The sequence below is a fragment of the Henckelia pumila genome, chromosome 4 (assembly GCF_033568475.1).
Source record: "Henckelia pumila isolate YLH828 chromosome 4, ASM3356847v2, whole genome shotgun sequence".
Classification (NCBI taxonomy): Eukaryota; Viridiplantae; Streptophyta; class Magnoliopsida; order Lamiales; family Gesneriaceae; genus Henckelia; species Henckelia pumila.
Window position 1 is genome coordinate 208,143,852 of NC_133123.1, and position 15,941 is coordinate 208,159,792.

At 35.7% G+C, this 15,941-nt stretch overlaps 2 protein-coding genes and 1 pseudogene across 2 annotated transcripts in view; all 3 read right to left on the reverse strand.

Moving 5' to 3' along the window:
• Positions 1-361: 361 nt before the first annotated feature.
• Positions 362-3,384, reverse strand: LOC140862684 (protein SAR DEFICIENT 4-like; annotated as a pseudogene).
• A 122-nt stretch (positions 3,385-3,506) lies between these two features.
• Positions 3,507-8,529, reverse strand: LOC140865330 (uncharacterized). Its single transcript, XM_073269940.1, has 13 exons — positions 8,359-8,529; positions 8,022-8,271; positions 7,803-7,949; positions 7,437-7,488; positions 7,093-7,267; positions 6,813-6,895; positions 6,320-6,536; positions 5,506-5,612; positions 5,230-5,386; positions 4,973-5,080; positions 4,524-4,589; positions 4,220-4,437; positions 3,507-3,642 (listed from the first exon to the last, which is right to left on the reverse strand). The coding sequence occupies exons 1-13, from the start codon at positions 8,411-8,413 to the stop codon at positions 3,553-3,555; spliced, it is 1,725 nt and encodes a 574-aa protein (XP_073126041.1). The 5' UTR covers positions 8,414-8,529; the 3' UTR covers positions 3,507-3,552.
• A 2,826-nt stretch (positions 8,530-11,355) lies between these two features.
• The window catches only part of LOC140862685 (uncharacterized), a 12,395-nt gene continuing 7,809 nt past the window's right edge, over positions 11,356-15,941 (reverse strand). Inside the window, exon 3 of the mRNA XM_073265717.1 lies at positions 11,356-11,556. Within this exon, the coding sequence (XP_073121818.1) occupies positions 11,356-11,556 (201 nt within the window). The remainder of the gene's footprint in view (positions 11,557-15,941) is intronic.

A 15,941-nucleotide genomic window follows, 5' to 3' on the forward strand; every position in this document is an offset into this window, starting at 1 on the left:
TATTTAGGTAGTGTTTGGGAGAACTTTTAGGAAGTACTTCAAAAATTTTTCTTCACAAAATTTTGAAATTTTGTGAATTTTTGTGAAAAAAACGTTGAGAAATGTTTCCTACAAGTTATCTCAAATACTACCTTAATAAACTTGAATTCATTCACTAGAGGTCTGATCTAGCGCACCAAGCGGTTTGCAAATGAGAGGTAAAGTAAAGCACGGTACTGGATCATTCAAACTACAAAAATAAATATCAAATAAGTTAAATTAAGCTTTAATTGTGTGGAAGTAAGTACAATCTAGTCCTTAATGTCCTTTTTGTTGAGGTACTTTGGCCGTCTTATGTTGTTGTAGCTGTCTTTAATGAGTGTGTTCCCCGCGAGTCATAACACTGGGACATGGAGCAACTTGTAGGAGGAAACCAGTAGATGGCTGGATTGTGGGCTTCTTTTGCAATCAATCAAATCCCATTTCTAGTCCTCATTAGTTTGTATCAATCAATCTTTCACTTTCCAATCCCATATCTATTTGAGTGCTCCATACTAAAATGCACACTCCCACCATCATGTATTCATCATGAATGATACAGATCATTCTACCATGTTTTTATCTTGGAACAAAATAGACCGTTGAATTTGAAACAAACATTTGAAAAAGCTATCCATCATGTGACCCACTTATTTCTGGACATATATATCAAACATGAGTAAAGCACCTTGTATTAACAACAAAAACTAATCTTTTATATCCAAAATATGAGAATAAAATATATACTTCCAGATATATGGCTTCCAGATGCGGAACTCACATATTTTAGTGCATCCAATAATGTGTAATATTTGAAGTTCTTATCATGCTTCAATATGAACTAAAATCGCAGAACGATATAATCCAAATGAGTTTTCAAGCCTCTCTCCACGCATAAGCACCAAAGCTGAAAGGAAACAGCTACACTCCCAAAGAATGAAGCTGAAGGCAAAGAAAGATGATCCTCAGGTTGAGAGTTGCGAAAATTTATATTTTGAGGTTGGCAATTTCATTCTTTGTTGTGCCTAACCATATCTTGAAACACTTAAACCTTGAGTGTTCAAGCAAATGAAACATGGAAGATTAACCAAAAACCTCAACGTGGAAATGTGTTGGCACCGCAAAAACAGGGGGCGTGATTCAGAAAAACACAATACATGGCGGGACGATTTTCGTGGTGCCTTAAAAAATGATGGTATAATTCCACAACAATTTCATAAAAGTGGAATACGTGTTTCACGTATAACTTCCAAGAGTCCTCGTACCCCGACCTTAAAAGCAATGTCACAAAATTCAATCTAAACAACAGATCAGTGTAGATTCAAGAAATAATGTGCTTGAAAAGTTAATTTATCAAGGTTTTTAGGTGTTTCTTCAAAAAAAAAAAAAAAAAAAAGCCACTGCTCCTTTGCCAGAAGGTTCATCATCCAATGAGTGAGGTCGGAATCGAAACCACTAAAACTTACACAAGGAAAACAATGTGCATGATACTTGACGGCTCAACGCCATGCTTCCATACTCGGCTGTGCTCAAACCTACCAAGAGTCTCATTTGGTATCCTTTATGGATACCTTTTCATGCTTTAGGACACGAATTCAACATCACAATATCAAAAACAACCAGGAAACAAAAATGCAAATACACAATTTGTTCAATATGCACACAAGATGGTTATACATTATTGCGTTTGAACCAAATCTTGATTTGTAATCAACAACCAAACCTTAAAGATCATTTTTTATAAACCTGATTATTCAAGCAGCATTCATAAACAATCTGCGCACTCAACAGATCAACAACAGCAGAACCTACTGATTTAAAAACAGTGATCTCATCCAAATCCATCCTCCCACGTTTCTCCCCTTTGATCAACTCCACCAAATCCCCACTATCTCATCCTTCATTATCACCCCTCTCTCCAATGCACCGACTAATTCCCCGGCCTCCACAACCGCCGCCTCATTATCAATATATATCCTACCCCTCCTCAATGCCTCATCATCGCACTCCCTCATTGACCGAGTAAACGACCCCACCAAATCTAAATGTGCCCCTGCCTTCAAATCCAACCCCTTTACCAGTGGTGTTTCTGAATTCGTAGCACAAGAGATGATGTCCCCCAGTTTCACCGTTTCTTCCAAACACCCATTACTCTCAAAACAGACCCCTTGAAATCTATCACCCTCTTTCGTCAATTCATCAACCAAAGTGCTTGCCTTTTCAAGAGTTCTATTCCACACCACAACTCTTTTCAAACTTGGCCTTATAATCAAATGTGCCTTGATCAAATGTGGAGCTAAAGAACCAGCTCCGATCATCACAAGAGTTTCGACGTCGTCTCTCGACAAGTAAAACGAAGCCAAGGCAGAAACACAGGCGGTGCGGAAGGGTGTGAGCCCGGTGGCATCCATGGATACCAAGGGCTGGCCTGTGAGAGAGTTAAAGAGAACATAAACTGCTTGTACACCAGGCAAGTTGAGTGTCGAGTTGTTGGGGAAGTAGGTGACAAGCTTGACACCCATATAGGGCAGAGATGGTGAATTGCACCAAGAAGGCATGAGGAGGAGGGAGGACGAAGGGCTTGTTTGATGGTGTGGCGGAGAGGGGAGTTGATGGTGGCGGAGTGGGATGGTAGGGTGGATTGGAGGTGGCGTATGAGGGATTTATGGGTGATGAGAGAGTTGAGTGCGGTGGTGGAGAGGAAGACTGGCGGCGGTGTGGTGGCGACGTTGACTTGGATCTTCTTTGGTCGTTGCCATAATCGATTCTGGAATTTGAGGTGTACACTAGCATAAACAATGACCTTCACGTTAATTGAACAAGTTTCAAAATAATGATATTTCCGCAATAAACTGCTTCATTAACTTATAATCACTTAATTGTCGATATAAAAAACAATTAATTTCATAGCTCGATTGAAACACCCAAGTAACATATAATTATGACTAGCAACTTTGGTATGCGTGTACACAAAATATAAAATATGAACTATTTTTTTAATAAATAAATATAATTCTATAATTATTTATAATTGTGACGGAATAAATTCAAACATTCTTTCACTAAATTAAAAAAATATTAAAATAAATAAATTAAAAAAAGTAAATCAAATTTGAATTAAAAAAACTAAAAAACACAACAAATTAAGGGTATATTTGAAATATTAAAAAAAGGCTCACCAAAAATAGTTATTATTAGTCTCTCTCCCTTTATTAATAGTATAGATTAATAGTATAGATATGACAAATCTTTTAATACAAAAATTGGTTAAACTTTAAAAAAATTCCAAACAATAAAAACTGTGCAGACACCTAACACGTTCATGTTGCTAATTTTACTTCAAACTTACAGTTTAAACCCCAACATTTTTGAATGGATAAAAATTATTAGTGAAGTGCAACATGCAAACCTCGTGAACAGATTAATACCTTAGAATTTGTTAATTTTAAAATTTTCACAAAAATTTATTAGTGAATGAAGAAAACTGACCGGGCAGGCGCTCCAAATTTTGGTCAAACAAATCTTCCACAATTGCTAATGTTGTCGAACGTAGGCTAATTCTGTTTGGGATGCACTGTCTTCAGCAACCATCCACCAGTTTTCATCATCTTCAAATGCTTCGTCCTGTTAAACACCGACGAAGCGGGATGCCACTTCATATAAATGTATGATACAAAATAAAGAAGATATGGAAAACTACTCGAAACTAATAAGGCATCCATTAATACAGATGAGTGACGTTAGTCTGCCTGTTGCATCTTTTGTTGGATCAAATATTTGTTGTGCATCATTGTGTATATAGTTTTAGAAATTGGAGGTTCCAAGTTTTACAAAATGTCAAGTTCCTGTGTAAGGGCTCTCGAGTTGAGAAGATCTTTGGCGATTTGAAACAGTGTTTTCATGCTACACGTTACATGACAAACACTTTGGCAGAGCCAAGGGAACAAGAAAACATCTTGGCATGCATGCAAGACACAAGCCAAATATCTAATCGGTATAGCAACTAATCTTGCGGTAAACGCAATTTGTGTGCAGCAAGTAAGCAACTGTCACATTTGGAGAATCTACTGAATATGGCTGGAACAGATTCGTAGGAGTTGGAAAGAAAGATTAATGAATCAGAACAGCATAGTCCGGATACGAAAGAAATATGCAAAAGCAACTTCGGGTTAGAAAACTTGGTAAATCGAGTGAGACTAACCACCCGAGTAAGGTCCAGTGCTTTCTGAAGATTTTCGACCTGGTCAGCAACTTTGGTGACTTCATGCCACCACTCTTCTTTCTCACAGTTACCTGTGTTACTTTCACCACCGGATGAACTGGCATGTCCATGATCATTACTGTCTCTAGCATGATCGAAAGTAAAGGAAGGATCTGGACAAAGATCATCAGGGATTGGACGCAAAGGAGATCGATAACCTAGAAAATTCAACCAGCCAAATAAACCCTTTTGAACAATATTGAAATGTTTTCAATATGGGAGGAGAAATGTTAGCAGTGCTTACCTCTGCAATCAGGATCATGGCACTTTTGATAATAAACAGCCCTTTTGATATCAATAACATAAATAACTGAAACAAAAAGATCTTACGTGTAATCCACATCAGTTTATGATTATCTAAAAAAAAATGTATTCTCTTTTCCTGAATAAATAACGACGATGAGAAAAAAATTTGAAATATGAATAACTGAAACCAGACCCGAGAGATCCAATAATCAAGTAAAGGAAAGGAATGTGTGTCAACTGATCCGTAAATTCATCATTATGAATGATCCTAAGCTACCCCTTGAATCGCCAAAGATCCTTTTTTCAACTATATCAATAAACCAATGGACAACCACGGATGTCATCTTGTTTACAATTGCTATCTAATTAAGTTTAGCTACAGAGAGCAATATATGAAACACAAGATTCATGAAGGATAATAATCGATAGAGTTTCAGAAATAGATACCATGATTGCTTTTATGCTCACGGCCAATTCGTTCACAATATCGATTTCTAGACATGCTATAAACCAGCAATCCACATTCTGAGAGCCAGTACCAGCTACGAATTTTTCCTGGCACCAGTTCAGCTGTGAATGAGAATTTGTTTTCAAGGCAGAAAGACCAAGGGCACCGAACTCTTCATAATATACGATAACAACTCAAACAAAAAGAAATGTGCCAAGTTCCTTCACACAAAAAAATGTTTGGACCATCTTAGCACCTGATACGTTTCCGTGAGAAGCGATGGTTTCAACAAAATCATCCAAAGCTGGAAATGGAGATTTCCCCATTAAATAAGTCATTGAAGCATAACTTGTAAAAACATTTGTGTCAAAATTTCTAGGAAAGCCGGAAAGTTTTTGGGTATTACTGGTATTCTGCAACAAATAATTTAAAGATTTTCAATAATTGGAAGCATTAACTGTGTAAGCGAGAGTGCATTGGTGACTGTGGCAGTAGAATTTACAAGGAAAAGGGTGTAGATAGGTTAAGATACCTCAGTGTCAAAGTGCAATTCCTTCACACAGTCTAAATCCATTTTGCAAATCAAAAGCTTCTCACAGTCGGAGTCCATGTTGCACATCAAGGATGCCATGAAAACTTCTTCGATCGTTCTGACACATATTTTGATAAGATCATATCAGATACAATGGCAACTTTGAGAATTAAAAGGGAACTGTCGATGTAATTGAATGGATTATGGCAGATTACGAATCAAGTTTTGAAATTTATTTCCATTTATGAAAATTTCCAGACATTAGTCTATAGTATACGAGCATCCTGACACAAGCAATAGGATCAGATGAGAGCTCCGTAAAATTCTAAAGGAGGTTCATGATTGAGATCACGGTATCAGCGGGATCACGTAATCACTTGATTCATGTTTAGCAATGAGATTTAATATGCGTGTCTACAAAAATAAATGAGAAAAAATAATGAGTAGTGATCCATGGTTTTAATTGAAAAACTTTAACTGAAAGACTCTGGGATAACTTCCTGCACTCCTCCGACCATAGCAAAAGGAAAAGAACAGAAAAACTCTGCTTAATCACCTTATGACACAACTTACTAAAGAATTGCATGGTTCAGTTCTTAATTCTTATATATTGTTATTGACTCCACGGTTATTCTCAAACCACTAATTTAGAATACAATGTCTGTTGACCTTCAGTTCCAATTATCTGCGTATGTCATTATTCAAGAACATAGAAGGTGCTGCAGTAAAGTAATATTAGCCAATTCTCGTTTGACAAGAGATGCAGCTAAGACTTTGAAATACATAGTGAGCTATAGAAGTTGGGTAAAAACACTGCTCACCATATCCTTACATTTAAAGCGTCCACTAGCAAGAAGAACTGATTTCTTCCCCGCTTTAGATGATAAGTACAGTCGAAAGCAACGATTCCTAGAATAGACGGCAGTATCCACAAAAGGCTGGTGTTGACTATCAGAACTCGAATCCTTGGATACAAACAGTTTCTGAAAATTTTCATCCCTTTCTTTGTAACTGTAAATGCGTGAACAAATCTGGCCATAACACATGAAAAGATGCAGCTTTCACATCATTCTCTAGTAAATATATATCAAGTGAAAAACATATATTAAGATACCTACATTTTAAAAAACCACACGAGATGCACATGTTTGATCTTTATCTTTAAGCATAACAATTTATTGCAAGAAAAAGGTTGTAAATGTATGCAGAACAAGAAAATTCTCACTCTTTCCTTAAACATGTAAATGAGCAGATGGTGTGGCTATCAATTGATATCGGGGTACCAAATGCTCTTATGGTTTAAATACCTCAGCTACAAATGCACCAACATGTGAGTTGTCTTTGAAAGCAGTCTTCGGCAAGCGGATTATTAAATGTCGAGAGAACTTTTCTGCCAATAATAAGACAGAGAGAGCATATGAGCATGTAAAAAAAGCAGGCAAATTTTCATTCCTATAGGCCCTCTCCTGCAGATCCTCTATGTCTGTATAAAATAATAACAATGTTCAGGCTCGTGCCTTAAGTTTAATAAAAAAAGAAATGAATCATTCTAAAGATGCCAAGTGTGATACCTCGCAAGCATCTTACCTTCAGTAGATGAATCAAGCTCTACCACCATATCATGGTTTCCTTGAAAAGAATACTTCTCCAGTAGCGCATCAAAGGTGACAATTAGCAGGAGATCTACCATCTCATCTCCATTTCTACCAGCATTCTCTCTCTTATTGAACTCCAAATCAAAATATAAATGGCACGGTAGCCCCTAAATATATGACAATAGTCAGCAAGACAGCTTTAAGTGCCCCATCTCCATCCAGGAAAAACAAGGGTGAAGGTGCACTTATAATAGTTTTTCCACCAAAAAAAATAAGTCTGATCAGTGGAACCAATTGAGCTTAGCTCCAAAAAAGCGTGAAGGATGAAGTTATTACCTCTTGAATTACTTCATAATGATGTCGAAATTGAGAAATCATACCTTTATACCTACAAAGATCGAAACAAACAACCGATAACACAATTCAGATGCAAGAGGCACGAGCAATTACGATTTCATATACAAACATGGACGGAAATGAGATCTGTTTGAATATAGATTCATTCAGGAAGGAAAATTTATGAAAAACACTACTGGCATTTTCATTCTCAAAAAAATGAGCACAAATTTAGACAGAATAGTTCCAAATCCTGCATTGTGCTATAAAACTAAACAGAGTAAGCAACTTCTTTGCACTTTCTCCATCTCCCAACTCCAAATCAAACAAAAGTTAAAAAGATACAACAGATATGCAAACACTTGCCTTTGCCAAAACTCCTTATATTTCGAAACAAGGAACCTTCTCACACCATTCACGTGATCCTGGTAACTAAATACTCGAGCATCTGCATGCTGTTTCGCCAATTTTATTGCTTCTTCCTGTCTTGGAAATGTTTTCCATATCTCCACCCTGAAACAAACTCATTCAATCATCCAAAAATGATAGTATCAATTTCCACAAAACTGAAACTTATCTTTCTACCTCAATTTATTTTGTTCAGCGAGATCAGCACGAATCTCATGCAGCAATCGCAACAAGCGAGCCGGCCTTTTCGGAGGGACTGCGTGCGGGGAGCCGTAAAACACAACTGGAGAGAATTGTTTACTAATGTTTCTCGACTCTGCACATATTTTCGCCGTTTGAGTGTCAGTACATGGGGATGCTTCTTGTCGTGGTGAAACCTGTTGCTTTAATTTTCGTTTCTCTTTCCTTCTTTCTCTGATAGCAGACTCTGAAACACAGAACAATGGACCTGTAAATTTGAATGAATTCTTACATAATCAACGAAAATGGGGGTAAATGTAGAGAGAAAAGGTACGAGGAGGAGTGATTCCACATTTGAAGCATTGGAACAACCGATCGACGTCGTCCATATAGTCTTTTGGTATCCGGCGGAGCGGCTAGGGTCCACGGCGGCACGCGGAGGTGGTTTTGTGCGCTGACGATTTCCAGGTTGTAGGCTCGGGCGGGAGTTTGATTTTGGGATAGAGCGTGCAATTGAAATTTTGAAGCACCGCGGCTACTTCCCTTCCACACTATGAAATGATATACTTACAAAATAATATTGGTTAAACAGTTAACCTCTAGATGACTAAAGGAAGTGTCCAAGAGATTTTATAGAATAAGTTTTCGGCTTTTTTCCCAAAATTTTGAAATTTAAAATGTTGTTTAGTTTTTTTTCATAAAATTTTGAAATTTTGTGAAAGAAAAGTTGAGAAGTGCTTTCTGCTCTACCAAACACTACATAAATCCAAATCTTAAAATTTTATTTAAAAAAACACAATTTTTATAAATTTCACAATCCTAAACCCAAAATACAACTTTTTATGATCCCACTAATCATTTTTATACAACATCCTACAATTTTTATTTATTATCTATATTTATAATCTTAATTTTTATAATATAATAAATATATTTATTTTAAATAATTCTTAATTATGTAAATTAATTTGATTAATAATTTTTTAATATTTTTATTTAATTAATTAATCTTTAATAAAAAATTAATAAATAATATTAAATTATTGTATGTATAAAATTAATAATTCCATATCTGAAAAAAAAAATTAAATTTTATTTTATTTTATTGATATGTAATTATAATCGTATACAAAATTAAAAAATTTAAGGAATTATAATGATTTAATAAAATAAAACACAACATAATTAAAACATTCATAATCTTTTACAATTTATTAAGGGTGAGCATACTATAATAACTAATTGGTGTCTTGGTTTCTTTTTAAAAATATCTAAACTATCATCACTCCACTTCTCCACATTTTTACGTTCTTTATTTCTCACACAAATCTCAAACACATTCATTCTTCTTTCTTTTATATCACACACATTGTGTGTTCTTATTTGCTAGTTAATAATAAAGTTTGAATCGATTAATCCCATCCGTAGACAACTAATAAAAACCAACATAAATTTAAAAAAAAAAAAAAGCACACACATAAACGTATACAAGTAACAAAGACCAAGATAAATTTAAAAAATATAAACGTACACAACCGAGAAATTGCATGATAATAATTTATTTCTCACTAATCGCCTCTGTACCGTGCCCAGATGTGTTCAACCAAATCGGCTCGAAGTTAGTAATGTGCTTCTATGTCACGTAGATCGCTATAATTCTGGAGATATTCTCGGAATTCTTGGGTAAAGCCCATGACAATTCGTGCTAGTGGACGAGGGTCTTGATCCAACCAGTTGACTGATTCATCTCTCTCGTCCTCAATAATCATGTTGTGCAAAATAATGCACGTATACATGATATTTTTTATATCATTCTTTTAATAAGGTCGTGCAGGACCTCTAACTATTGCCCAACGAGCGTGGAGCACTCCAAATTCCCACCCCACGTCCTTTCTTGCAAATTCTTTGTCTTTCCTTCAATTTCTTCCTCTTGAGGTCCTCAGAGCACAAAAAGCTCTTGATGAAAGCAGCCTATTCTGGGTAGATCTCATCTGTAAGATAATATCCTTTTGTATAATGTTTCGTTCACCGTAAAATGAAAATTCGGATAATTTCTTTATAGGACGGCGTTGAATAACGTTGTTTCAGAATATTTATATCATTACACAGCCCTGCGACGCCGAAAAAACATGACATAGCCACAAGTCTATAGACGCGACAACTTCAAGAATTATTGTTGGGACTTCATATCGCCTCTATTATATTGTTCTTTTCGAGCTACGGGACAATTCTTCCACTCTCAATGCATGCAATCAAGGATGTCCAATATTCCAGGGAAGCCTTGTTTCTCTTCATGCATTTGAAGTAATCGTTTGAGTGTCCGCGTCATTGGATATTCTCAAGTATCGTGCCCCAAACATAGCAATCACACATTGACGGAAGTTTACCAAGCAGTCCAAGACTGTTATTTCACCCATCTGTACGTACTCATCGAGAGACTCGACAGGGGCTGCATGCCTGCATATGCCAAAACTTTGTCTTCCAACAGCGTCTCTCCTCCATTTGAAATTACTTTGAATGATTTGTAAAGGGCATCGACTATGCAAAACGAATAAATCTCTGTGCTTTGAAATCACCTCCGAAATACTTCATCGTGGAATGTAGGATTTTTGGAGAAATAATTTTTGACAAGGCAAGAATGTCTGTCTTCATATCTCAATTCACATATTTCATTAAATTTCTAGATCGTGCATTCTTTCAGGCTGTTTGGAGTCTCTGATCTTCCTTTTCAAATAGCTTAATCATCATTCGATCTGCATTATCTTCCGCATCTTCTCACATCTCATTTTGCCAATATTCACGAACGATTCATAGCACGACGTGGATCTTCAGACATTTTTATTGTAAGTGTTGAGAAGTTGAAAATATTGAATGACAGAAATGAAAGTTTCAGACCATATTTGTAAAATAAAAATTGAGATTTTATAATATCCATTGCTTGCAATTCAATGTTATACTATCTATTGCACACAATTTGACGTTACTTTATCTATTGCACATACTTCAATGATATACTATACGTAAAACACAAATCAATGTTATAATATTCGTTGCACTATATTGATTTTTTATCTAAATAATCTTTTTGTTTATTTTATTTTCAGTTCACAACTAATTAAAAAAATTATGAATTAAAGCATTAAAATTATATAATAAAATAAAACACTACATTATTAAAATATTAATAGTTAATAATAAAGAACAACATAATTAATCGCATCCATACACAACCAAAAAAGACCAACAAAAAATTAATTAAAAAAAACATAAAAGTACACAAACAACAGAGACCAACATAACTTATAACTAAATAAACGAACAAATGATACATCTAATACACGCCACGTCTCTTTGAAATTGATTCAACTATTTTCATGTGGTAGTGAATATGGGCCTCCTTCATTTCACTTGTATCCTTCATAAGTATAGAATAATAATCTTTTTGTTCCAATTTGATTTCTTTCTGTAGCGTCTTGGCATCATTATGCCAAATCTCAGCTTCTTTTATTGTCAATTTTTCTCTTTGATATTCCTGCATTTGTTTCCATTTCAATATGATTTCTCCGTCATCTGTAACCATGTCTTTGTTCTTTATTTTGGTAATCTGTTGCCCTATTGGACGTGATCAAATTTCAAATTTTTCATCGGTGTCAGGATTGGTTGAAGAAGTGTGTGCCCCTGACTCGAAAGTCATCAACTTCTTGTTAACGTGATGTTCAAGTGATTAGGGAGTCCATTTCTCGCACTTCATTACAATCTTTCACATGTTTTCGCACTTGAATGCCTTATTTTCATGTGACGCTTTCCACATATTATGTGCAGTAGCTAAAATATCAGCATCACTTTGATCACTAGCCCCAATTGTTGAGCAAATTGTTTGTATCATCTCAAAAACTTATCATCAGGCATAACCCGATGGTATGTCTTTATTGCATTTCATTCTCTCATTGGTGTTTCCACGGGCCGATTATCATTATATTATGTGGTTTTACTTTGCCAAAAATGCTTTTTTTTGCGTTACCAACTTTTGGGTCGTTAATTGTAGTGACCCGCGCCGTGATCACCTACCAATCAGAAACTTAAGCATGCAATTAAATTAATCAATAAAAACATCAAAAAATCAGTGGAAAAGCATAAACAATGATTAAATATTGTTATACAACTAAATCGAATAACTCCAAATGTATCAACCCAAATACATCAAAACATAAGCCTAGACAATAATCCTGCTGGCCCTACACTGCCTAAGCTCTCCTGGAACCACCTGCCTCATCCAGCCGCAGACCTGCCCCATGGAATAGGGTGTCCAGATACAACAAAGTACGGAACGTGAGCATAACAAGCTCAGTAAGAGAGTATCAGTATACGAAATTATACGTGCATGTATGCAAGTGAAACTGGGTACCAAGATTCTCAGGTCAAGAAATGCTCATAAACCGGGCCCAAAGTATATAGCACGATGCGCCGTCACCTCAAGAGGTGGCTCCTATACCCAGTGGATATTGGTGACCTGATACTAGTACATGTGTCCAACCAATCATGGTGACCTGACACAAGACTCACGTATCCAACCATCCACGACTCGTAGGGTGAGCTCCCTACTACAGGTTACCTCTAAGGTAATAAAGCTCAATATGCATATGAATGCAACATACAGTCATGACATGTTTGTATCATATAAATCATGCAATCACATAATACATGCAAACACATAATACATGCATACTTGAAAGTAATTTTAATTCCTTGATATTCTCGATCTTAATTAATAATTAATATTTGATTTTGCTTTCTAGACAAGTTACAATATTTGGCAAATATCTTGCATATATTTCAAATATCTTATGAAATATATTTGTCATACTTAAATTATATCTTGATAAGGTATTTATTAGATATATTAAGTATTCGATATTATCAACATATGATTTAATATATTTGATAGAGTTTTATTTCTACTTAATAATGTTTCCTTATTCTTGTAGGACTTTATCTAAGGAAACCTTCAAGACTTGGATTCTAATCTATAAAAGAAAGTTTTCACGCACAAGAAAGATGGTACTTCAGACGTCAATGCTCAGAGCATATATCGAAGTATTCGCAGTGAATAATTGAAGAACTCTGAAGACGGTTTTGCAATCTTTGTCATTGCGTGTCCCCGTATTGTCGTTCGTGTTGAAGATATCAGAGACAACACTGTGGGAACTGTGTTGTTTGAAGATTTGTTGTGGTTCTTCAATTTAGGCTACGGGAGTTGCATTTTATTGTTTTTACTCTGATCACTATTTAGGATGGCAAGTTTGATTTCTTAACTTGTTGAGAAATTTAGGATTTATTGATTTTTCGTAAAATCACTAGTATTGCTTTGTAAGACTGATCTTAAGTTTTCTAGTTATATTTAGCCCTAAGGCACCCGCACGAGTTTTTATACTCGTGCAAAATTATTTATTTGTGTTTTATTTATGCTTTAAATTTCCGCTGCACTGTGTTGGTGTTGGTGTTATAATACCAAGTACAACACTGTCTGTTTCACATAACAAACCACGTACACCATTTCTTTCATGTGCCATCAGAGCCACCACTTGACTTTACTAAGTGCGTTCCTGGTTTTTGTTACAGGTTTGTTATGGATACTCCTGAAACAACCCTAACTACTTCTTAATATTAAACTAAATAAAATATGGATTTTTCAAAATTTCGGCATAACCTATCTATTTAAATCACAAACCACTAGGGGTGTGCAATCGATCAAAACCGAACCGACCGAACCGAAATTAAAAAAACCGAACCGACCGAAATATTTTTTTGAACAACCGAACCGACCAATTTTTAGCATAAAAACCGAGTTAACCGAACCGATTAAACATCGGTTATTTCGGTTACCGACCGAAACAACCGATGTTTTTCAAAAACAAATTAAAAAAAAACTTTGAATATCCTAAGTAATCCTCAAATCCATTCCAGACAAATTACTGATGCTTTGACACAGTCCCCCAATTAAGAGAGCTCCACAAATCAATAATGTCACTCGAGATAAGTTGCATCATGACCATCGAGAAGATGCAGTTGGTTCGATCAAAAATCAAAAACTCTGTTCGGGAAAAATTTTATATTTTTGGAAACTCTTTTATTTTGGACTCTAGACTTTATTAGGCTTTTAATTCCGTTTTTTGGGGAATATTATCAGACTTGGGGGGGAGATCTCTAAGGCGGCTAGGTTTTATTTGTTTCAATTTTCTATCTAGTTTTCTTCTCTTCTTTGAATTTTTATTGATTGGGTGATGAATCGTTGTAGCTAAACCTTTTATACTTGGTTGAGGGAGACGAAACCTTGATATATTTTATTCATGAGATTCGATTCGTAGTGTTTAATTATTGTTAAGTATCAATATTTGATCTGGTTTATTTCATGTTTGTATGCGAGATTTTAGGATTGACCATCTTAGGATTTTGTTTTGCAAACTATAGCTAAATTAGAATTCAAATCCGTAATTGTTTGAATTAACTAATTTGCGAAGCAACTACGTTTGATATTTTCTGCTGTTGAATTTATTAAATTGTAGGGTCCAATTATTGACTAGGCTAAATACAACCGCTGGTGTTTGTGTTGTCTAGATTCGTCAGTTTTACTAGTTTGAATACTACCGTGGATTAAAATCTGATCGCTGGTATTGGGTTAATTTATGGGGTAAGAGTTAATTTAGAATACTATTTTCTAATTAGCTAAAATTAATAGGTTAAATAGGAATTTGATTTTCAATGACGAATATTTAATATGATTAATTATTTTTTAGGGAATCGATGGATTGGAATGAATATGAATATCAAGGATGTAGTCGACTGATAACCAAGTCTCGTCTCTTATTGATTTTCTCCAGTTTGAATTTTTATTCTTGCATTATAGTGGATAATATTAAATTTTTAATTGCTGTAAATTTCTAGTAGTGTAATCTCAATATCAAACCCCCTTTTATTTATTTTCAGTATTTTTAAGAATACAAATAAAGATCACTTTACTCGTGGGAACGGATCCTACTCTCACTACTACAATAATTTTATATTTATCTGATTGGTAGTCGGGGTGTAATTTGGGCGCGACACGACTGAGCGCTGCCAAATTTTGGGCGCCCGTGTGTCGGGGAAGGCGTTTAGTTTCTTTGTGTTCTTGTTTTTTATTTTTTATTTTTATATTCTTTCCCCAGTTGCTTTTTTCGGGTTTGTTAATGGCTTACAAGAGAATCTTCTGAAGATTAATTCCCCTACAACACGGAGAGAGAGATTGAAAGAACTTTGCACAGGCGGAAGGAGAGAACTCCGTAGGCTAACAACAAGAAACCGCCTGCTCAAGCTGCTTTTCTAGAAGAGAGAAGAGGATGGCATGCTAATGCAAATCTGGAGTCCCCCCCCCCCCCCCCCCCCCCTTCGACAATTGGGCACTCCTGACCCCAATCAACAACCTTTGATGCATTTACTTTTCCTACTTTAGAAAATAATGCTACTTTTGAGCTCGAATTCTGGATCTAATTCACTGAGTACCTTGCTTTTCATGGTCTTGCAGGTGGAGGATCCGAATAAACACTTAAATGAATGTTCCACCTGTGGTTTGCACCACAAGTATGAAACCCCATGGAAGTGACAGAGGAGCAGGATTCAGCATGAAGAGTCTTGTCCTTTCTCTTTGAAGAGTGCTGCTAAGGATTGGCTGTATTACTTGCCCTCTGGTTCCATCACGACGTGGACGGAAATGAAAAGAATCTTTCTGGAGAAAATGATTTCCCAGCCTCTAGAAGGCTGGCGAACATCCGAAAGGAAATCTGTGGAATCAAGCAATACTCCGGAGAGTCACTACATGAAGTATTGGGAGCGAAGATTTGCGCTTAGCTGTCCGCAACATCAGATAAAGTGGAAAACCCAATT